Below are 19,206 nucleotides of genomic sequence, written 5' to 3'. Positions count from 1 at the left end.
CAAATACAATTCCTTTACCATTCTGCTCAACAGTAAATTCATTATATATTTTACAAATGTTTGTGTTTCTCAGATATATATATTATCCCCATTTTGACCACTTTAGTTTTATTTCACTACGAGTTAGATTTCTTCATAATACAGAATGTGCACTGCTATTGGACAAGTAGAATATTATTGTTTCTGTAGCTAATACTTATATTTCTCTCTAAAGCTTGCATGTCCAAGTATTCTGCAGGGTGCATCTATTATTACCCATCTTTCCACTATACTCACAATCCTTCACAAGCAGAAAAGTTACAAAAAGATCTAAAACGATATCTCACAAGAAAAATTGGATTTGAAGCTGTTATGAGAATAAGGTGTACTAAAGGTATGAAATTATATAAATTATACTTTTGTCAAAATTAATAAGCATTCATATACTGATGACCTTTGACTACCTATAATGATCATAAAGGATTTTCTGCTTGATCCAGTTAGCTATACCCTGTTTTAAATATAGTTATTAAATAATTGCCCAATTTTTTAAGCAATTTGAATAAGTGGGCAAAGGTAATGTTTTGCTTTATTAGAAAGAACCCAAGAGAAAGTCCACATTGGAGGTGATTTCAGAAGAATTTGAGGAATAGGGAAGATCTTAAGTGAAAATCGTCAGATTAATAATCTTTGCCTTCCTAATCATTCAAATGGTCTTCAATTTACATTATCTCTTTTATGTGAATGTTTGCTGGAGGGATTCTCATCCTTTATTTTAATTCTTAAGTAAGTTGTATAGTAACCTTCATTTGTTTAATTTTGTACATTACGTCTTTTTTGTCTGACTTCAAATTACCTATAGGAAAATATTATAAGATCGTCAGTACAAGTTAAATGTGTAGCCTCCTTTCATATAACCTGCATTGGTGTTTTTGAATTGATATTTTAGAACCTCCACCAACAATCCAATACTACTCCCCAGTTATCCTTTTGATTCAAAATCAGAGATATTTTTTATTTTAAAAAGTAGCTTTAGGGCTTCCCTTGTGGCACAGTGGTTGGGAGTCTGCCTGCCGATGCAGGGGACACGGGTTTGTGCCCCGGTCCAGGAGGATCCCACATGCCGTGGAGCGGCTGGGCCCGTGAGCCATGGCCGCTGAGCCTGCGCGTCCGGAGCGCTCCGCAGCGGGAGAGGCCACAGCAGTGAGAGGCCCGCATACCGCAATTAAAAAAAAAAAAAAAAAGTAGCTTTAGCCTGAGGTAAAGATACTAATGTTACCTCCTCTTTTATAACAAGTTTTCTCTTCTGTAGGTCTTTCCATGCACACTTTTCATGGAAACTTCTTTGTCCGTTCCACTGATTTGTTATCCCTCGCCAACATCAATCCTGATGCTGGATTTGCAGTACAGCTGTCAATTGAAGAAAGTTTGACGGATACTTCCTTAGTGTGCTTTCAGACAGCCCTGTTATATACATCAAGCAAGGGTAATGTTAACAGAAATGAAATATAACCTGCAACAGTAATTCTCCCCTCCTTTCACGTGCTGGGAGAATAGGGAGAAAGAATGAACACCAGTGGGAAGTAATGGAATTTATATTAGTTAATCAAATATATGTTCCATTCTTTTTTTAATATTCATTTTTGAATCTTTAAAGATATCTTTTTTGACTTGTGGAAGATTCGTATTCTCAGGATCATGCTATTATAATAACTCATACTAAATCTACCTGTGTCATCCTGAGCATTATTTCTTTCCCCATAACATAAGAAATTCTGCACGGCACTTCAGGCCTACATTTGTTATTTCATAGTCTAAGTTTTCTGATATTTTATTATGTTGCGTATAATTTAGAGTGAGTGATATTAAGATAAAACCAGAACCTAATGTTCGACTATATAAAAAATATATGTTCATAGTCTTTGTTCAGATTTGGAGAATGTTTAATTTTCTTTAAAACATCTTTATTGTAAAACTTTGTTTTTGTGTTTCAAAATCAAAATTAAATGGTTATTTAATACAGTCAAAACAATAGCTTGAATAATATTTTGACCTGTCTGCTTTCTTTCTTTCTTGGTCTAATGTATTTTGCAATGACATGGATCCATCCTTTCATTAGGTGAGCGGAGAATTAGAGTGCACACACTTTGCTTGCCAGTGGTCAGTTCGCTAGCAGATGTATACGCAGGGGCTGATGTACAAGCTTCCATCTGCCTCCTGGCAAACATGGGTGAGTAAAAAAGTGAAGCAACAGGTGAAATATATTTTCCTGTCCTAAAAACTGAAACCTGGGCATTTTTTTTACCCTAGAAATCCCTTATTTAAAAAGTATATGTTTTGGGCTTCCCTGGTGGCGCGGTGGTTGAGAGCCCGCCTGCCGTTGCAGGGGACACGGGTTCATGCCCCAGTCCGGGAAGATCCCACATGCCGCAGAGTGGCTAGGCCCGTGAGCCATGGCCTCTGAGCCTGCGTGTCCGGAGCCTGTGCTCCGCAATGGGAGAGGCCACAACAGTGCGAGGCCCGCATAACGCAAAAAAAAAAAAAAAAAGTATATGTTTTACATTTTCATTTGCAACAGTGTGAATTGGACTGTTCTTGTATTTCTTATTAATTCTTTAGTTTAAAAATTATGTGTGGGATTCATAATCACTAATAACTGGTAACAACTCAAATGTTTTTCAAATGGTGAATGCATGAACAAATTATGGTACATCCGTATAATGGAATATAACTCGGCAATAAAAAGGAATTAACTGCTGATATGTGAATGGGTGTGACTCTCAAAGGCATTATGCTTAGTGAAAGAAGCTAGACTCAAAAGACTACATACATATGATTCCATTTATATGACATTCTGGAAAAGTGAGAATTACGGGAATGAAGAATAGATAGTGATTATCAGGGTTGGTAGCAGGGGGAGGATTTCACTACAAAGGGGCAGCCACAGGGGATACTTTTAGAATGATGGATCTTGATTGTGGCAGTGATTACATGGCTATGCATTTGACATACATATATGACACTCTGAAAAGTAAATGTTACTATATGTAAGTTTAAAAACTCCTTTGGAGAATTAGTATAACACAGTGTTTTGTTTTTAATGAATTTACCTTTTAGATGAATGTAGAGGTAAAATGAACCTCGTTATTTTCCACGTATTCCTGGAGAGAGATAAACATTATTACTCATTTTGGGAAAAAGTTTAATAACATTTACTAAGTATCCCAATATTTTAATTATCATTTTTTATCCTACATTTCAAATTAATTATACTGTAACTATTTTTCAATAATTGTTTTATTTTTAATATTTGGGCATTTGTATCTCTGTTTTACTAAAATATGTACCTGGAGGAAAATAAGTTCCACACTGATATCTGGCTCTTCATTGTCTATATTTAGGGAACCTGTGTTTAGTTTGCCCTCTTTTTTTGTTGACCAAGGAATGCTTTGACAGAGAAGATATTAGAGGATCGTAAGGGATAATTCAGGTTGCAGAACTTGCATTGTTTATGCAGAAAAGAACGATGCTTTATACACGTGACTTCTGTTTGAGTAATGAAAAGATACCCAGAGCTTTCTCAGAAGCAGATGGATGGTACATCTTCTCTTATATCAATAGCAATTAAGTGTTTTTAGACTTAAAAAGATTAAAACAAAAAGGTCCAAAACAATCTAGATTTGTTCTGATTGTCAGATTTATTCAGATTTAGTTCCAAAATTGTCTAATGAGCAGATTTTTTTTTTTTAATGGCTGCACTGCATGGCATATACATGATCTTAGCTACCCAGCCAGAGGTTGAACCCACACCCCCTGCAGTGGAAGGCTTAACCACTGGACTGCTGGGGAAGTGCCCAGATGCTTTTAAATTGAGGGAGCAAGTGAAATGTATTTTTCTAACCTAAAAATGGAATTTTTGTTGCTTTCTTAAATATTGCATGTAAATTGTATCTCATAGTATTCATTGGCATCTAATGATTAAATTCTTTTTCATTTTGGTTGCTTTATAGCTGTGGATCGATCAATTTCATCAAGTCTATCAGATGCAAGAGATGCCTTAGTGAACGCTGTGGTGGATTCATTATCTGCATACGGCTCAACTGTCTCAAATTTACAGCACTCTGGGTTGATAGCACCCAGCTCCCTCAAGTTGTTTCCTCTCTATGTTTTGGCCCTTCTCAAGCAGGTAGTTCTCTATATACTGTTAGATTTTATAAAGTCTTTTGAAATTCTTGATACATACGTGAAAAATGAAACCAAGGTTTTCTGAGGGATTTTAAATATTTGATTAGCCAATTATACAGCTTAGCATTGGAAAAGTTTTCAACAGGAAAAGGTGAGTGGGAAATGATGGTATACAAATACATGATGAGTCTCATACAGCCATATGCTCTCAGTCTAACATGTGGGAGCAGCTTGAATAATGGTGTGCGTATAGCGCACTCGTAGTGTGTGCTCCTGGAAAGAGACTTGACTGTTCATGGAACATCTTCCCAAGTCTTAGGCACCACAATAGGTGTTATATATACATCATCTTATTTAATCCTTACAGCAGCCTAGAGAGGTGAGTAGTATTTTCCCTGTTTTTCTTATGATGACAGTATAGCTTTGAGAAGCTGAGTTACTTGCTCACATACCTACCTATTGAATGTCAGAGCTGAAAATTGAATCCAGGCCTGTCTGCTTTCAAGGCTGCGCTTTTTCCATGACTGACGGTATATATTTGTTTTAATATTTGTCCACTATATTTATGTTTTACTGAAAAATGTGTATCGTTTTTCCATGTAGAAAGCATTTAGAACTGGTACAAGCACACGCCTGGATGATCGTGTATATGCCATGTGTCAGATAAAGTGTCAGCCACTTGTTCATCTAATGAAAATGATTCATCCCAACCTATACAGGATAGACAGACTGACAGATGAGGTATGATTTTTTTTTCAATGTGTTTGAAACTTTTTAATTTAAATTTATTTGGGTGTCTTGATTCTACAGCTAAGGTAGTAATGTATTATTAACAATTTCTTCCATCTGTTTTTCCCCTGTGGTAATAATACATTAAATAAGGACACTAACTATGGATTTGATTGGACAATATGACTGTTAGATACTGTCATAGTTACAGAGTTTTCAAAAATAGTTTCATATGGGAAGTAATTCACCTTGTGGGTTTGCTTACATTTACTGCATAGGTATGCTGTAGAGTGGGCAGTTCCATCTATATTTTGAAGATATTGACTGTTTCTGATGTGATCGGAGTGAAACTTTGATTATATTATTGTAAACCAAATCTGGTATCCAACAGTATTTTTTTTTTTTTTTTTTTTTTTTGCGGTATGCGGGCCTCTCACTGTTGTGGCCTCTCCCACTGCGGAGCACAGGCTCCGGACGCGCAGGCCCAGCGGCCATGGCTCACGGGCCCAGCCGCTCTGCGGCATGTGGGATCCTCCCGGACCGGGACACGAACCCGTGTCCCCTGCATCGGCAGGCGGGCTCTCAACCACTGCGCCACCAGGGAAGCCCCAACAGTATTTTTAATATGCAAATATGTAATGTCATTTTTCTTCCTTGTGTTAAAATTCTGCTATTTGGAATCATCTCTGTATTTTGTTACTAGAGGAATGTAAAAAAGTCCTTTGCAGCAGATTTAGTAGTCATACTTTTAACATATCCTGATCCCAGAAGGGAAGGAAATGGACAGGTCATTTTACATATTCATGTTTTTATCTTTTAAATTTGAATACATTCAAGAGTCTTTTAATTTAAATACATCTGAGCACCTTGATTCTACAGCCAAGGTGGTAATGTATTATCAATATAGTTGGCCCTTGAACAACGAGGCAGTTAGGGGCACCAACCCCTGTGCAATTGAAAATCTGTGTTTAACTTTATAGTCAGTCCTCTGTGTCCTCTGTTCTGTATTCAACCAACTGCAGATCATGTAGTACTGTAGTATTTATTTACTTATTGAAAAGAACTGCATATAGGTGGACCCATGTAGTTCAAACCCACGTTGTTCAAAGGTCAACTGTAATTTTTTGCATCCTACAAAATTCTCAAGTGTCATTTTTCAGTACTTCATAAAGAGCTAGTGGCAGTTAGCTTCCAGCCTATAATAATAGTAATGTAAGTACATTCACATTCCATCTTTTTCTTTTCAGGGTGCAATACACGTTAATGACAGGGTGGTACCTCAGCCACCTCTTCAGAAATTGTCTGCAGAGAAACTGACACGAGATGGTGCTTTCCTTATGGACTGTGGCTCTGTAAGCACCCACTACTGACAAAAGCTTAACACTTCCAGCTGGCAAAAGGAGAAACACTTACAGGGTCCAGCTCTGTTACCACAGATCAGGCAATGAAAGGTGGATTAGGAACTCAAAGGCAGTAAATTGGTAACTGGCACAGGTGGTCAATTTATTTAAGAGGAGTAAAGAGATAAATTCCTGTCTTCAACGATTTTACCATCAAGAATCATAAAATTCAAAGGGACCTTAAGAATTTATCTAGTTTAACTTGATCCATTGTCTGAAATGCCATTAATAATTAGGAGTTCAGGAGAGATCATTGGACAGGGTGGTGGTGAAGGGTGTCAGAATGGGCAAGATGGCTTCATAAATGATTCCTTGTGAGCAGGAAAGGGATTCTGATAGCCACAGTACGGGGTGGGGCAGGAATAGGGTAGGGGTGGGAGGCATTAGTTAAAGTACAGAGACAGTAATTGAAATGATGGAACTAGTGGGTAGGAAATAGAGAAGTCAGTTATCCTGGTTGAAGCATTACATTCGTGTTGGGAAAAAGGTAAGGAAAGCAGTAAAATATATTTTATGAGAAGCCTTGACATTTAAGCAGAGAAGATATGAACCACTCTAGATTCCTGAATGTAGATTCCAAATGTGCCAGTTACAGGTTTCCTTTTTTACTTTCATGTTTGTTCGTACTTGATTTGAGTTAGTATACTTTGCCTCTTTTATGCTTGATAATTTTGAGAAAAGTAGCTATACTGGGTTTCTGATTAGGGAGTTTTAATAATTTTGTTGTTATTTTTAGGTTTTTTACATTTGGGTTGGAAAAAGCTGTGACAGTAACTTTATAGAGGATGTGCTCGGGTATCCGAATTTTGCATCAATACCACAGAAAATGGTCAGTGGATTTTGTGTACTTGTTTAAAATTTTTTTTGTGAGATAAAATTCCCATGAGTCACATTTTAACCATTTTAAAGTGTACAGTGCATTAGTTTTTAGTATATTCACAATGTTTACAACCACTTCCAGTATCTAATTTCAGAGCATTCACCTCAAAGAGAAACCTATATCCCCCAGTTATTCCTTTCTTTTTTTTTTAATTTTTGAATTTTATTTTATTTATTTTTTTATACAGCAGGTTCTTATTAGTCATCAATTTTATACACATCAGTGTATAAATGTCAATCCCAATCACCCAATTCATACCACCACCACCACCATCCCCCCACCGCTTCCCTGCTTGGTGTCCATACGATTGTTCTCTACATCCGTGTCTCAACTTCTGCCCTGCAAACCGGTTCAGCTGTACCATTTTTCTAGATTCCACCTACATGCGTTAATATACGATATTTGTTTTTCTCTTTCTGACTTACTTCACTCTGTATGACGGTCTCTAGGTCCATCCATGTCTCTACAAATGACCCAATTTCGTTCCTTCTTATGACTAATATTCCATGGTATATATGTACCACATCTTTATCCATTCGTCTGTCAATGGGAATTTAGGTTTCTTCCATAACCTGGCTATTGTAAATAGTGCTGCAATGAACACTGGAGTGCATGTGTCTTTTTGAATTATGGTTTTCTCTGGGTATATGCCCAGTAGTGGGATTGCTGAAGCATATGGTAATTCTATTTTTAGTTTTTTAAGGAACCTCCATACTGTTCTCCATAGTGGCTGGCTGTATCAATTTACATTCCCACCAACAGTGCAAGAGGGTTCCCTTTTCTCCACACCCTCTCCAGTATTTGTTGTTTGTAGATTTTCTGAAGATGCCCATTCTGACTGGTGTGAGGTGATACCTTATTGTAGTTTTGATTTGCATTTCTCTAATAATTAGTGAACTTGAGCAGCATTTCACGTGCTTCTTGGCCATCTCTATGTCTTCTTTGGAGAAATGTCTGTTTAGGTCTTCTGCCCATTTTTGGATTAGGTTGTTTGTTTTTTTAATATTGAGCTACATGAGCTGTTTATATATTTTGGGGATTAATCCTTTGTCTGTTGATTCACTTGCAAATATTTTCTCCTATTCTGAGGGTAGTCTTTTCACCTTGTTTATGGTTTCCTTTGCTGTGCAAAAGCTTTTAAGTTTCATTAGGTCCCATTTGTTTATTTTTGTTTTTATTTTCATTACTCTAGGAGGTGGATCAAAAAAGATCTTGCAGTGATTTATGTCAAAGAGTGTTCTTCCTATGTTTTCCACTAAGAGTTTTATAGTGTCCGGTCTTACATCTAAGTCTCTAATCCATTTTGAGTTTATTTTTGTGTATGGTGTTAGGGAGTGTTTTAATTTCATTCTTTTACATGTAGCTGTTCAGTTTTCCCAGCACCACTAATTGAAGAGACTGTCTTTTCTCCATTGTATATCCTTGCCTCCTTGTCATAGATTAGTTGTCCATAGGAGCGTGGGTTTCTCTCTGGGCTTTCTATCTTGTTCCATTCATCTGTGTCTCTTTTTTTTGTGCCAGTACCATATTGTCTTGATTACTGTAGCTTTGTAGTATAGTCTGAAGTCAGGGAGTCTGATTCCTCCAGCTCCATTTTTTTCCCTCAAGACTGCTTTGGCTCTTCAGGGTCTTTTGTGTCTCCATAGAAATTTTAAGATTTTTTGTTCCAGTCCCATATAAAATACAACTGGTACTTTGATAGGGATTGCATAGATTCTGTAGATTGCTTTGGGTAGTATAGTCATTTTCACAATATTGATTCTTCCAATCCAAGAACATGGTATATCTCTCCATCTGTTCGTATCATCTTTAATTTCTTTCATCAGTGTCTTAAAGTTTTCTGCGTACAGGTCTTTTGTCTCCCTAGGTAGTTTTATTCCTAGGTATTTTATTCTTTTTGTTGCAGTGGTAAATGGGAGTGTTTCCTTAATTTCTCTTTCAGATTTTTCATCATTAGTGTATAGGAATGCAAGAGATTTCTGTGCATTAATCTTGTATCCTGCAAGTTTACCAAATTCATTGATTAGCTCTAGTAGTTTTCTGGTGGCATCTTTAGGATTCTCTATGTATAGTATCATGTCATCTGCAAACAGTGACAGTTTTACTTCTTCATTTCCAATTTGTATTCCTTTTATTTCTTTTTCTTCTCTGATCACAGTGGCTAGGACTTCCAAAACTATATTGAATACTAGTAGTGAGAGTGGACATCCTTGTCTTGTTCCTGATCTTAGAGGAAATGCTTTCAGTTTTTCACCATTGAGAATGATGTTTGCTGTGGGTTTGTCGTATATGGACTTTATTATGTTGAGGTAGGTTCCCTGTCTGCCCACTTTCTGAAGAGTTTTTATCATAAATGAGTGTTGAATTGTATCGAAAGCTTTTTCTGCATCTGTTGAGATGATCATATGGTTTTTATTCTTCAATTTGTTAATATGGTGTATTACATTGATTGATTTATGTGTATAGAAGAATCCTTGCTTCCCTGGAATAAATCCCACTTGATCATGGTGTATGGTCCTTTTAATGTGTTGTTGGATTCTGTTTGCTAGTATTTTGTCGAGGATTTTTGCATCTATAATCATCAGTGATATTGGCCTGTAATTTTCTTTTTTTGTAGTATCTTTGTCTACTTTTGGTATCAGGGTGATGGTGGCCTCATAGAATGAGTTTGGGAGTCTTCCTTCCTATGGAATTTTTTGGAACAGTTTGAGAAGGATAGGTGTTAGCTCTTCTCTAAATGTTTGATAGAATTCACCTGTGAAGCCATCTGGTCCTGGACTTCTGTTTGTTAGAAGATTCTTAATCACAGTTTCAATTTCATTACTTGTGATTGGTGTCTTCATATTTTCTATTTCTTCCTGGTTCATTCTTGGAAGGTTATACCTTTCTAAGAATTTGTCCATTTCTTCCAGGTTGTCCATTTTATTGGCATGGAATTGCTTGTCATAGTCTCTTAGGATGCTTTGTATTTCTGCGGTGTCTGTTGTAACTTCTCCTTTTTCATTTCTAATTTTATTGATTTGAGTCCTCTCCCTCTTTTTCTTGATGAATCTGGCTAATGGTTTATCAATTTTGTTTATCTTCTCAAAGAACCAGCTTTTAGTTTTATTGATCTTTGCTATAGTTTTCTTTGTTTCTATTTCATTTATTTCTGCTCTGATATTTATGATTTCTTTCCTTCTGCTAACTTCGGGTTTTGTTTGTTCTTCTTTCACTGGTTCCTTTAGGTGTAAGGTTAGATTGTTTATTTGACATTTTTCTTGTTTCGTGAGGTAGGCTTGTATAGCTATAAACTTCCCTCTTAGAACTGCTTTTGCTGCATCCCATAGGTCTTGGATCGTCGTGTTTTCATTGTCATTTGTCTCTAGGTATTTTTTGATTTCCTCTTTGATTTCTTCAGTGATCTCCTGGTTATTTAGTAACGTATTGTTTAGCCGCCATGTGTTTGGTTTTTTACGTTTTTTTCCCTGTAATTCACTTCTAGTCTCATAGCATTGTGTTCAGAAAAGATGCTTCATATGATTTCAATTTTCTTAAATTTACTGTGGCTTGATGTGTAACCCAAGATGTGATCTATCCTGGAGAATGTTCCATGCACACTTGAGAAGAAAGTGTAATCTGCTCTTTTTGGATGGAATGTCCTATAAATATCAATTAAATCTATCTGGTCTGCTGTGTCATTTAAAGCTTCTGTTTCCTTATTTATTTTCATTTTGCATGATCTGTCCATTGGTGTAAGTGAGGTGTTAAAGTCCCCCACTATTATTGTGTTACTGTCAGTTTCCTATTTTATAACTGTTAGCAGTTCCCTTATGTATTGAGGTGCTCCTATGTTGGGTGCATGTATATTTATAATTGTTATATCTTCTTCTTGGATTGATCCCTTGATCATTATGTAGTGGCCTTCCTTGTCTCTTATAACATTCTTTATTTTAAAGTCTATTTTATCTGATATGAGTATTGCTACTCCAGCTTTCTTTTGATTTCCATTTGTATGGAATATCTTTTTCCATCCCCTCACTTTCAGTCTGTATGTGTCCCTAGATCTGAAGTGGGTCTCTTGTAGACAGCATATATATGGGTCTTGTTTTTGTATCCATTCAGCAAGCCTGTGTCTTTTGGTTGGAGCATTTAATCCATTCATGTTTAAGGTAATTATCGATATGTATGTTCCTATGACCATTTTCTTAATTGTTTTAGGTTTGTTTTTGTAGGTCCTTTTCTTCTCTTGTGTTTCCCACTTAGAGAAGTTCCTTTAGCTTTTGTTGTAGAGCTTGGTTTGGTGGTGCTGAATTCTCTTAGCTTTTGCTTGTCTGTAAATCTTCTGATTTGCCCATCAAATCTGAATGAGATCCTTGCCGGGTAGAGTAATCTTGGTTGTAGTTTCTTCCTTTGCATCACTTTAAGTATATCATGCCACTTCATTCTTGCTTGTAGAGTTTGTGCTGAGAAATTGGCTGTTAACCTTATGGGAGTTCCCTTGTATGTTATTTGTTGTTTTTCCCTTGCTGCTTTCAATAATTTTTCTGTGTCTTTAATTTTTGCCAAGTTAATTACTATGTGTCTCGGTGTGCTTCTCCTTGGGTTTATCCTGTATGGGACTCGCTGCACTTCCTGGACTTGGGTGGCTGTTTCCTTTCCCATGTTAGTGAAGTTTTCGATTATAATCTCTTCAAATATTTTCTCGGATCCTTTCTCTGTCTCTTCTCCTTCTGGGACCCTTGTAATGCGAATGTTGGTGCATTTAATGTTGTCCCAGAAGTCTCTTAGGCTGTTTTCATTTCTTTTTTCTTATTCTGTTCCACAGCAGTGAATTCCACCATTCTGTCTTCCAGGTCACTTACCCGTTCTTCTGCCTCAGTTATTCTGCTATTGATTTCTTCTAGTGTAGTTTTCATTTCAGTTATTGTATTGTTCAACTCTGTTTGTTTGTTCTTTAATTCTTCTAGGTCTTTGTTAAACATTTGTTGCATCTTCTCGATCTTTGCCTCCATTCTTTTTCTGAGGTCCTGGATCATCTTCACTATCATTATTCTGAATTCTTTTTCTGGAAGGTTGCCTATCTCCACTTCATTTAGTTGTTTTCTGGGGTTTTTTCTTGTTCCTTCATCTGGTACATAGCCCTCTGCCTTTTCATCTTGTCTGTCTTTCTGTGAATGTGGTTTTCCTTCCACAGGCTGCAAAATTGTTGTTCTTCTTGCTTCTGCTCTTTGCCTGTGGTGGATGAGGCTATCTAAGAAGCTTGTGGAAGTTTCCTGATGGGAGGGACTGGTGGATGGTAGAGCTGACTGTTGCTCTGGTGGGCAGAGCTCAGTAAAACTTTAATCCGCTTGACTGCTGATGTGTGGGGCTCGGTTCTCTCCCTGTTGGTTGTTTGGCCTGAGGCAACCCAACACTGGAGCCTACCTGGGCTCTTTGGTGGGGCTAATGGCAGACTCTGGGAGGGCTCACACCAAGGAGTACTTTCCAGAACTTCTGCTGCCAGTGTCCTTGTCCCCACAGTGAGCCACAGCCACCACCCGCCTCTTCAGGAGACCTTCCAATACTAGCAGGTAGGTCTGGTTCAGTTTCCCCTGGGGTCACTGCTCGTTCCCCTGGGTCCTGATGCGCACAGTACTTTGTGTGTGCCCTCCAAGAGTGGTGTCTGTTTCCCCCAGTCCTGTTGAAGTCCTGCAATCGAATCCCACTAGACTTCAAAGTCTGATTCTCCAGGAATTTCTCCTCCCGTTGCCAGACCCCCAGGTTGGAAAGCCTGACTTGGGGCTCAGAACCTTCACTCCAGTGGGTGGACTTCTGTAGTATAAGTGTTCTCCAGTCTGTGAGTCACCCACCCAGCAATTATGGGCTTTGATTTTATTGTGATTGCACCCCTCCTACCATCTCATTGTGGCTTCTCCTTTGTCTTTGGATGTGGGGTATCTTTTCTGGTGAGTTCCAGTGTCTTCCTGTTGATGATTGTGCAGCAGCTAGTTGTGATTCTGGTGTTCTCGCATGAGGGAGTGAGAGCACATCCTTCTACTCCACCATCTTGGTTCCTAATCCCAGTTCTTCCTTTCTATTTTCCCTTGGCAACCACTAGTTTACTTTCTCTCTCTACGGATTTGCCTGTTCTGGACAATTCATATACAGTATATGGAATCACACAATATGCAGCCTTTTGTGTTTGACTTCTTTTACTTCTCACAGTGTTTTCAAGGCTCATCCATGTTGTAGTATGTATCAGTAGTTCATTCTTTTTTATGACTAAATAATAGTCCATTGTATGAATATACCACATTCTGTTTATCCAGTAATCTGTTCATGGGCATTTGGGTTATTTCTACTCTGGGGCTGTTGTGAATAGTGCTGCCATGAACAGTTCATGTAGAAGTGTTTGTGTGAACATCTGTTTTCAAGCTTTCTTGGGTGTGTAACTAGGAGTGGAATTGCCGGGTCATATGGTAAACTCTAAGTTTAACTTTTTGAGCAACTGCCAGACTGTTTTCCAACAGCTTTAGCTTCTCTAATTGAAATTATTTTGCTGGTAATAAACATAATTTCTTCAGTAGGCCTTTACTGTATGTGTGTTAATACCAAAGAAATATGATTCTGAAAGCAGTTCTCTATACTTAATGGAAAAGGCCTACCTTATTGTAAATATATCCTTTCTCCTAAATGAATATAAAGTCAATGTGATTCTTACCAGATTTGCTGTTTGATTTATTTTTTTTAATTTGACACATTAATCCCAGAGTTCATTTCTAAGACTCAACAAATGAGGATAATAAGGAAAAGTTTGAAAAGAGAGAATACTATCAGCAACGGGGAAACCATGTGAAAAACAGGTCCTGCCAAATAAAATAGTAAACTTTATTTTATAGCTGTATCTATGCACTGTGATACTGGCATCATAAACATATCAGTGGGACAGAACAGAGTACAGAAGTGGATCTAATTCATGAAAAATAGAATGCGGTAAAGATTGCATTTCAAATCACTGAAAAAATGGAATGTTAGAAAAATAATATTTATTATATTAAAATGGGGAAGGCCTTTGTAAGTCAGTGGTAGAAAAGGTTAAAGAATCTGAGAGCATAAAAATAAAACATTTCTATCTGGTAAAATAAATAAAGACAACCAAATCAGAAGATTATCGGTAACTCATATGACTGGAAAGGGGCTTATTTCTCTAGGATAAGAAGTTCTCTTACAAATTTTTAAGAAAAGGACACCCGCACTCCCTCAAATAAGAAAAGAAAAATGAGGAATGATTTGAACAGGTAATTCATGGGCAGAAGATATAGTAGTGGCCATATGAAACAGTGTTCAGCTTCATTTGTAATTAAGAAAACAAAATAACAGCGTAGCATTTCTTTCATTTATCAGATTTTTGCCAGCTGGTAAAATTTTTTTAAATTTGATAACAGGCAGTAATGCAGAGGGAATAGGTCAACCGGCCTGTCAAATACTATTGATTGGACTCTACATTTACACAGTCTTTTGGAGGGTCATTTGACAATATCTGTTCAAATTAAAATCACACAGTGTATAAAACAGTAAATTATTTACTCCTAAGAATATATCCTATAGGTATATTCATGGAAGTATTTATATGTACACATTTACTTGTAGCATTAAATAAATAATATCTATGCATCTGTTAAAAAGAATACAACCTGAAGAGAGAATAATGCGCAAAGAATAGACTTTTTAGGTATCTAAAATAGTCTTGCATATAGTGTTTAAATATATTTACACATTCACACTATTCTTTAAAATTCCTTGCCCTTAAGTTTTAAGGACTAAAGAAAACATAAAATTCCCTAAGAATGCCTATTATTAGAATAGGGTATAATGTATAGTTGTTTATAAGTGAAATTGGAGCTTAGTGATAGCCCCCTTCTCTTGAATACTTCCTTTAGAAGAAACATACAAAGCGTAACACAATATACGTGAAATACTAATCATTGTGTATGTTTTATTGACTTGTCTGGAAAAAAGTATAACATTCAGGTAAAATGTCAGTCACATACTTATCATTAAGTGTATCGATGACTTAGAAAAACATAACCAGATGTATCGACAGTGTAAATTGCATGTGTTTGGTTGCTGCTGTTTGGGCTGGGGATCGAGTGCTGGCAGTTGGTTGGTGATAGTGGCAGTCATGATTGAGTCCTAACACTGCCTAAGTCTCTGAGAAAGGAAATAATCTCCTAATTACATTTTTTACCAGACACATCTTCCAGAGCTAGACACCCTTTCATCAGAAAGAGCTAGATCCTTTATAACCTGGCTTAGAGACAACAGACCATTAAACCCAATTCTTCACGTGGTAAAGTAAGTACTTCTGTAACTTAATTATGAAATTGTCTTATCCTGTCCAGTCTTTGTGAAATTGTTTGTCTTCAAAAGCAAATTTTAAATAATAATATCAAAATACATTCTAGTGGTAGAATGCTATTACTTGATTAACATCCCCTATTCATTTTCAAGTTCCTATGAATTAGTAAGTTTTTTGATGTATAAGTATTCTTTTTAATAGTATGCATTATAGATAAAAACCCCTTTTTCTTCTTCAGAGATGAGAGTCCTGCCAAAACAGAATTTTTTCAACATTTGATTGAAGACCGGACAGAAGCCGCATTCTCTTACTATGAATTTTTGCTTCACGTTCAGCAGCAGATTTGTAAGTGAAGTGGAATAAAATTGAATAAGAAGAAAATGGTCTATAACCTAGGTAAAGTGTAATCTGTCAGAGAAGCACATAGGAAAGTTGAAATGTAGGCATTTGTTGTTACAAGAGACAATGTGTAGCATAGCACCTGGTCTGAGGCTTTGGCAAAAGGTAAAGACGAAGAAATAACTTGACAGATTTTCTTCATCCTAAACTAATGGTAAGGATGATGCTGTTTCGCGAAGTATATTTTGAATTGGTTTCCACACATTTCCAGTAGTGCAGCAGTACAGTGCTCTGTTCATTGCAAGCTGGCAAACTTACGTAGTTATGTGGGATGATATGTCATAATGTAATATTAGATAAATTCCCTTTTCTTATAATTAATATAACATTTCTGGACTTGAACTCTGACAAGAGATGCCAAAAGGCAGTGGTACCGTGTTGTTTATATGAATTACTTTTTAACAAGGAATGATTCATATTCATTAAATGAATTCAGTATTTTCCCTGTAAAAACAATAGAGTTTCAGTACATGAACTATAGAAAACAATATATATATAATGTACATAAATGTTACATTTGTAAAGAAAATGTAAAAATGTAACTACAGAATATGAATTGCTTAAACTGTGCTGCATTGTTGGATGACAACTCTTTTGGTGGCAGTTAGAGAATGAGGTTGACAAACGCATATTACGAATTGAGTCCACAAAAGAAACACAAAACTCTTTGTAATTCTGTTAAATCTTTTATGTGGATTTATTTATGATCAGCCTACTAATTAAAAATATTTTGCTTGACAATATGGCTTGGTGTTTGTGTGTTTGTGGTCGGGGAGTGTTGGTGGTATTTTTACTTATAGGATGTATTGAATTTACTGCTTGGGGAAACGCAGTGATACCACATTTCACTAGGTAATATATGTGAATATGTTTTCATTAATTTGTGGACATTATCAAGTACTTATTCTGTTTGTATTCTAAAACAACACTGCTTTCAAAACACATATGATTATTGACTAATCATAACCTTAATTTGTTTTTCTTGGTTAAATTAGGCATTTTTTCCTGCACACACACAGCAAGAAAATTTTTATAATGTTGTGACTATCCTGTTGAATTGACTTTAAGATTACCATCTTGAACTTTGAGAGTGATTTTATTCTGATGGGAAAAAAAAACTCATTTACTAACAGCTTATTTACTATAAAAACTGTTCATGATCCATTAGCTTGTAAATAAAATTTTATTATAAACACTGTAAAAGTCCCATTGATAAACTTTGGAAGGAAAAAGGCTCTCGATTTGCGTGGTGAGTGATTTCTGCCGGTTTGTGTTTGGTGGACCTCTTTTCTTTGGATAAAAATAAAAGTACTCTCTCGCATTCCCTGCTAGAAATGAGAGGTTAAATGACTCACCCCGGATGACGTTACTAATTAGCGGCCGAGCCAATAGTAGACGTCAGATGCTCTGCACACCCACCACCTTCTCCCAGCCGTCCCCACACCGTGCTGCATCCGGGAGGGGACTCTTGTGGGACGCGAGGATCGACTGCAGTACTCCAAGGGCAACCGAGTACTGTAATTTTACAATGCAAAGTATCGTGTTTCTGCTTTAAGAAAGATGAAATGTTTTGTCTTTGGATAGTTTGTTCCTCAGTTAATAGGTATTTGTAAGTACTAATCCTTGCTTTCACAGAGCTTACACTGCAGAGTGAGCTTGTGGAGGACTGGGGGAAAGACAGTACGTTTATATGTCGGGTGTGGTGAATGCAACGGAGAAAAAGAAAGCCAGATAAGGAATCCAGAATGCTGGTTTTAGCACGGGCTCCCGCTGCGGCTGCAGCTCCTCTTCAGCCTCGAGCCGCTCCGGAAGTTCCAGCAGCTCCCATGGCTCTCCGAGCCCTTCTCGGCGCAGGCATGACAGCAGGCGGCGTTCCCGCTCCAAATCCAAACCACCCAAAAGAGACGAAAAGGAAAGGAAACGGCGGAGCCCTTCCCCTAAACCCGCCAAAGTGCACGTTGGAAGGCTCACCAGAAATGTGACCGAGGATCACATGGAGATACTCTCCACCTACGGGAAAATTAAAATGATTGACGTGCCTGTAGAAAGGATGCACCCCCATCTGTCTACAGGCTACGCATATGCGGAGTGTGAGAATCCAGATGAAGCCGAGAAGGCGCTGAGGCACGCGGATGGAGGACACATCGATGGCCAGCAGATCACTGCCACCGCTGTGCTGGCCCCCTGGCCTCGGCCACCCCCCAGGCGATTCAGCCCTCCCAGGAAGGAGAGTGCCGCCACCGCCACCCATGTGGCGCAGGCCCCCCCCCCCCACAGAGGAGGAGAAGGTCGCGTCCCCCTCGGCGCAGGTCCCCCGGCCGCCGCAGCCCCAGGAGCTGCTCCAGCTTCAACTCCTCCCGATGCGCAGGGCCACCGAAGCTCTGCCCTGTGACTTGTATTCCCGCCAACTCACTTTTGTCACTTTTCTCGACGAAGGAGGATCGGTAGGAAAGAAATCCCTTACCCGGGCAGGCCTCGAAGGTGAAGGCAGTAATTGCCACGTTTCCCCTGGCGGCAGAGTTCCGGCTGCAGGAGCGTTGTTGGTTTGGGGGCGTGCTTATAAAGATGCCCTCCAGTCTTCTGGCTAGAAAGCTTCCGCATTTCTAGTTCCTGACAGGCAGTTTAGTGGCAGAGCCCGCAGGGATGAGCAGGGGGCTCCAGGAGGTGGTACAGCCCCACCCTGGGAGCATGTTTTCCTATTCCACAGATGACCTGGGTCCCACCTGGTGGCCTGCTCGTGCCCTAACCTGTTGGCCTGCAGGGTCCCACGGGAAAGGTGTGCTTTTACGCAGCTGCCGTCCTTGTTAGCCTGGCCGTGCTCCCCTGCATGAGTCCTTTTCTGACCTCTAGGGCCAAATACCCAAAACGGTTCTTTTCACGTGTACTCATGTCGTACACACACACACACACACACACACACACACACACACACACCCCCATGTCTCCCTTTCTCTCTGAAACTGGTAAGTTGAGAGTCGACTCTGTCGGGTCATCACAGAACCCCCCCCCCCCCGCCCCCCGCCGCGTTGTGTTGGTATACATGGTGGTCCTGCAGGTTACCTTGGCAACGTGTACATTGTTTTTTTGACTTTTATTGTACAGTCAGTACTATACATTTTCTGTTTGGAGTTTTGTAACTTTGTAGCATTTTAGATAATATTGTGTTTGTACCTTGTTGTGTAGAGAAAAGAATTGTGTTGAATAAACCTAGGATTAGAGTGCAGCTCGAGTGTTGGGTTCACAGCCTCCTTCCTGTCCCTTGGCCCCAAAGGCAGCTTCAGTTGTGAGGTAATTAAACATGATTGTCTTAAAAA

At 38.3% G+C, this 19,206-nt stretch overlaps 1 protein-coding gene and 1 pseudogene across 5 annotated transcripts in view; both read left to right on the top strand.

Moving 5' to 3' along the window:
• Positions 1-16,638, top strand: part of SEC24B (SEC24 homolog B, COPII coat complex component) — a 94,836-nt gene extending 78,198 nt beyond the window's left edge. For all 4 annotated transcript variants that reach the window (XM_079920801.1, XM_079920800.1, XM_079920799.1 and 1 more), the window contains 9 exons: positions 215-373; positions 1,292-1,465; positions 2,099-2,209; positions 3,990-4,165; positions 4,768-4,905; positions 6,141-6,245; positions 7,030-7,122; positions 15,386-15,489; positions 15,732-16,638. In XM_079920801.1, coding sequence (XP_079776927.1) covers positions 215-373; positions 1,292-1,465; positions 2,099-2,209; positions 3,990-4,165; positions 4,768-4,905; positions 6,141-6,245; positions 7,030-7,122; positions 15,386-15,489; positions 15,732-15,846 — 1,175 coding nt within the window. In that variant the 3' untranslated portion in view covers positions 15,847-16,638. The remainder of the gene's footprint in view (positions 1-214; positions 374-1,291; positions 1,466-2,098; positions 2,210-3,989; positions 4,166-4,767; positions 4,906-6,140; positions 6,246-7,029; positions 7,123-15,385; positions 15,490-15,731) is intronic.
• Positions 16,639-17,252: 614 nt separating this feature from the next.
• LOC307185474 lies at positions 17,253-18,340 on the top strand (annotated as a pseudogene). The gene is made up of 2 exons: positions 17,253-17,427; positions 17,629-18,340. The product of its transcript is annotated as an uncharacterized misc_RNA (transcript).
• Positions 18,341-19,206: the final 866 nt, after the last annotated feature.

Source organism: Stenella coeruleoalba (genome assembly GCF_951394435.1).
Source record: "Stenella coeruleoalba genome assembly, chromosome: 4".
In the NCBI taxonomy this organism is placed as follows: domain Eukaryota; kingdom Metazoa; phylum Chordata; class Mammalia; order Artiodactyla; family Delphinidae; genus Stenella; species Stenella coeruleoalba.
This window is presented reverse-complemented; position numbering and strand designations above follow the sequence as displayed.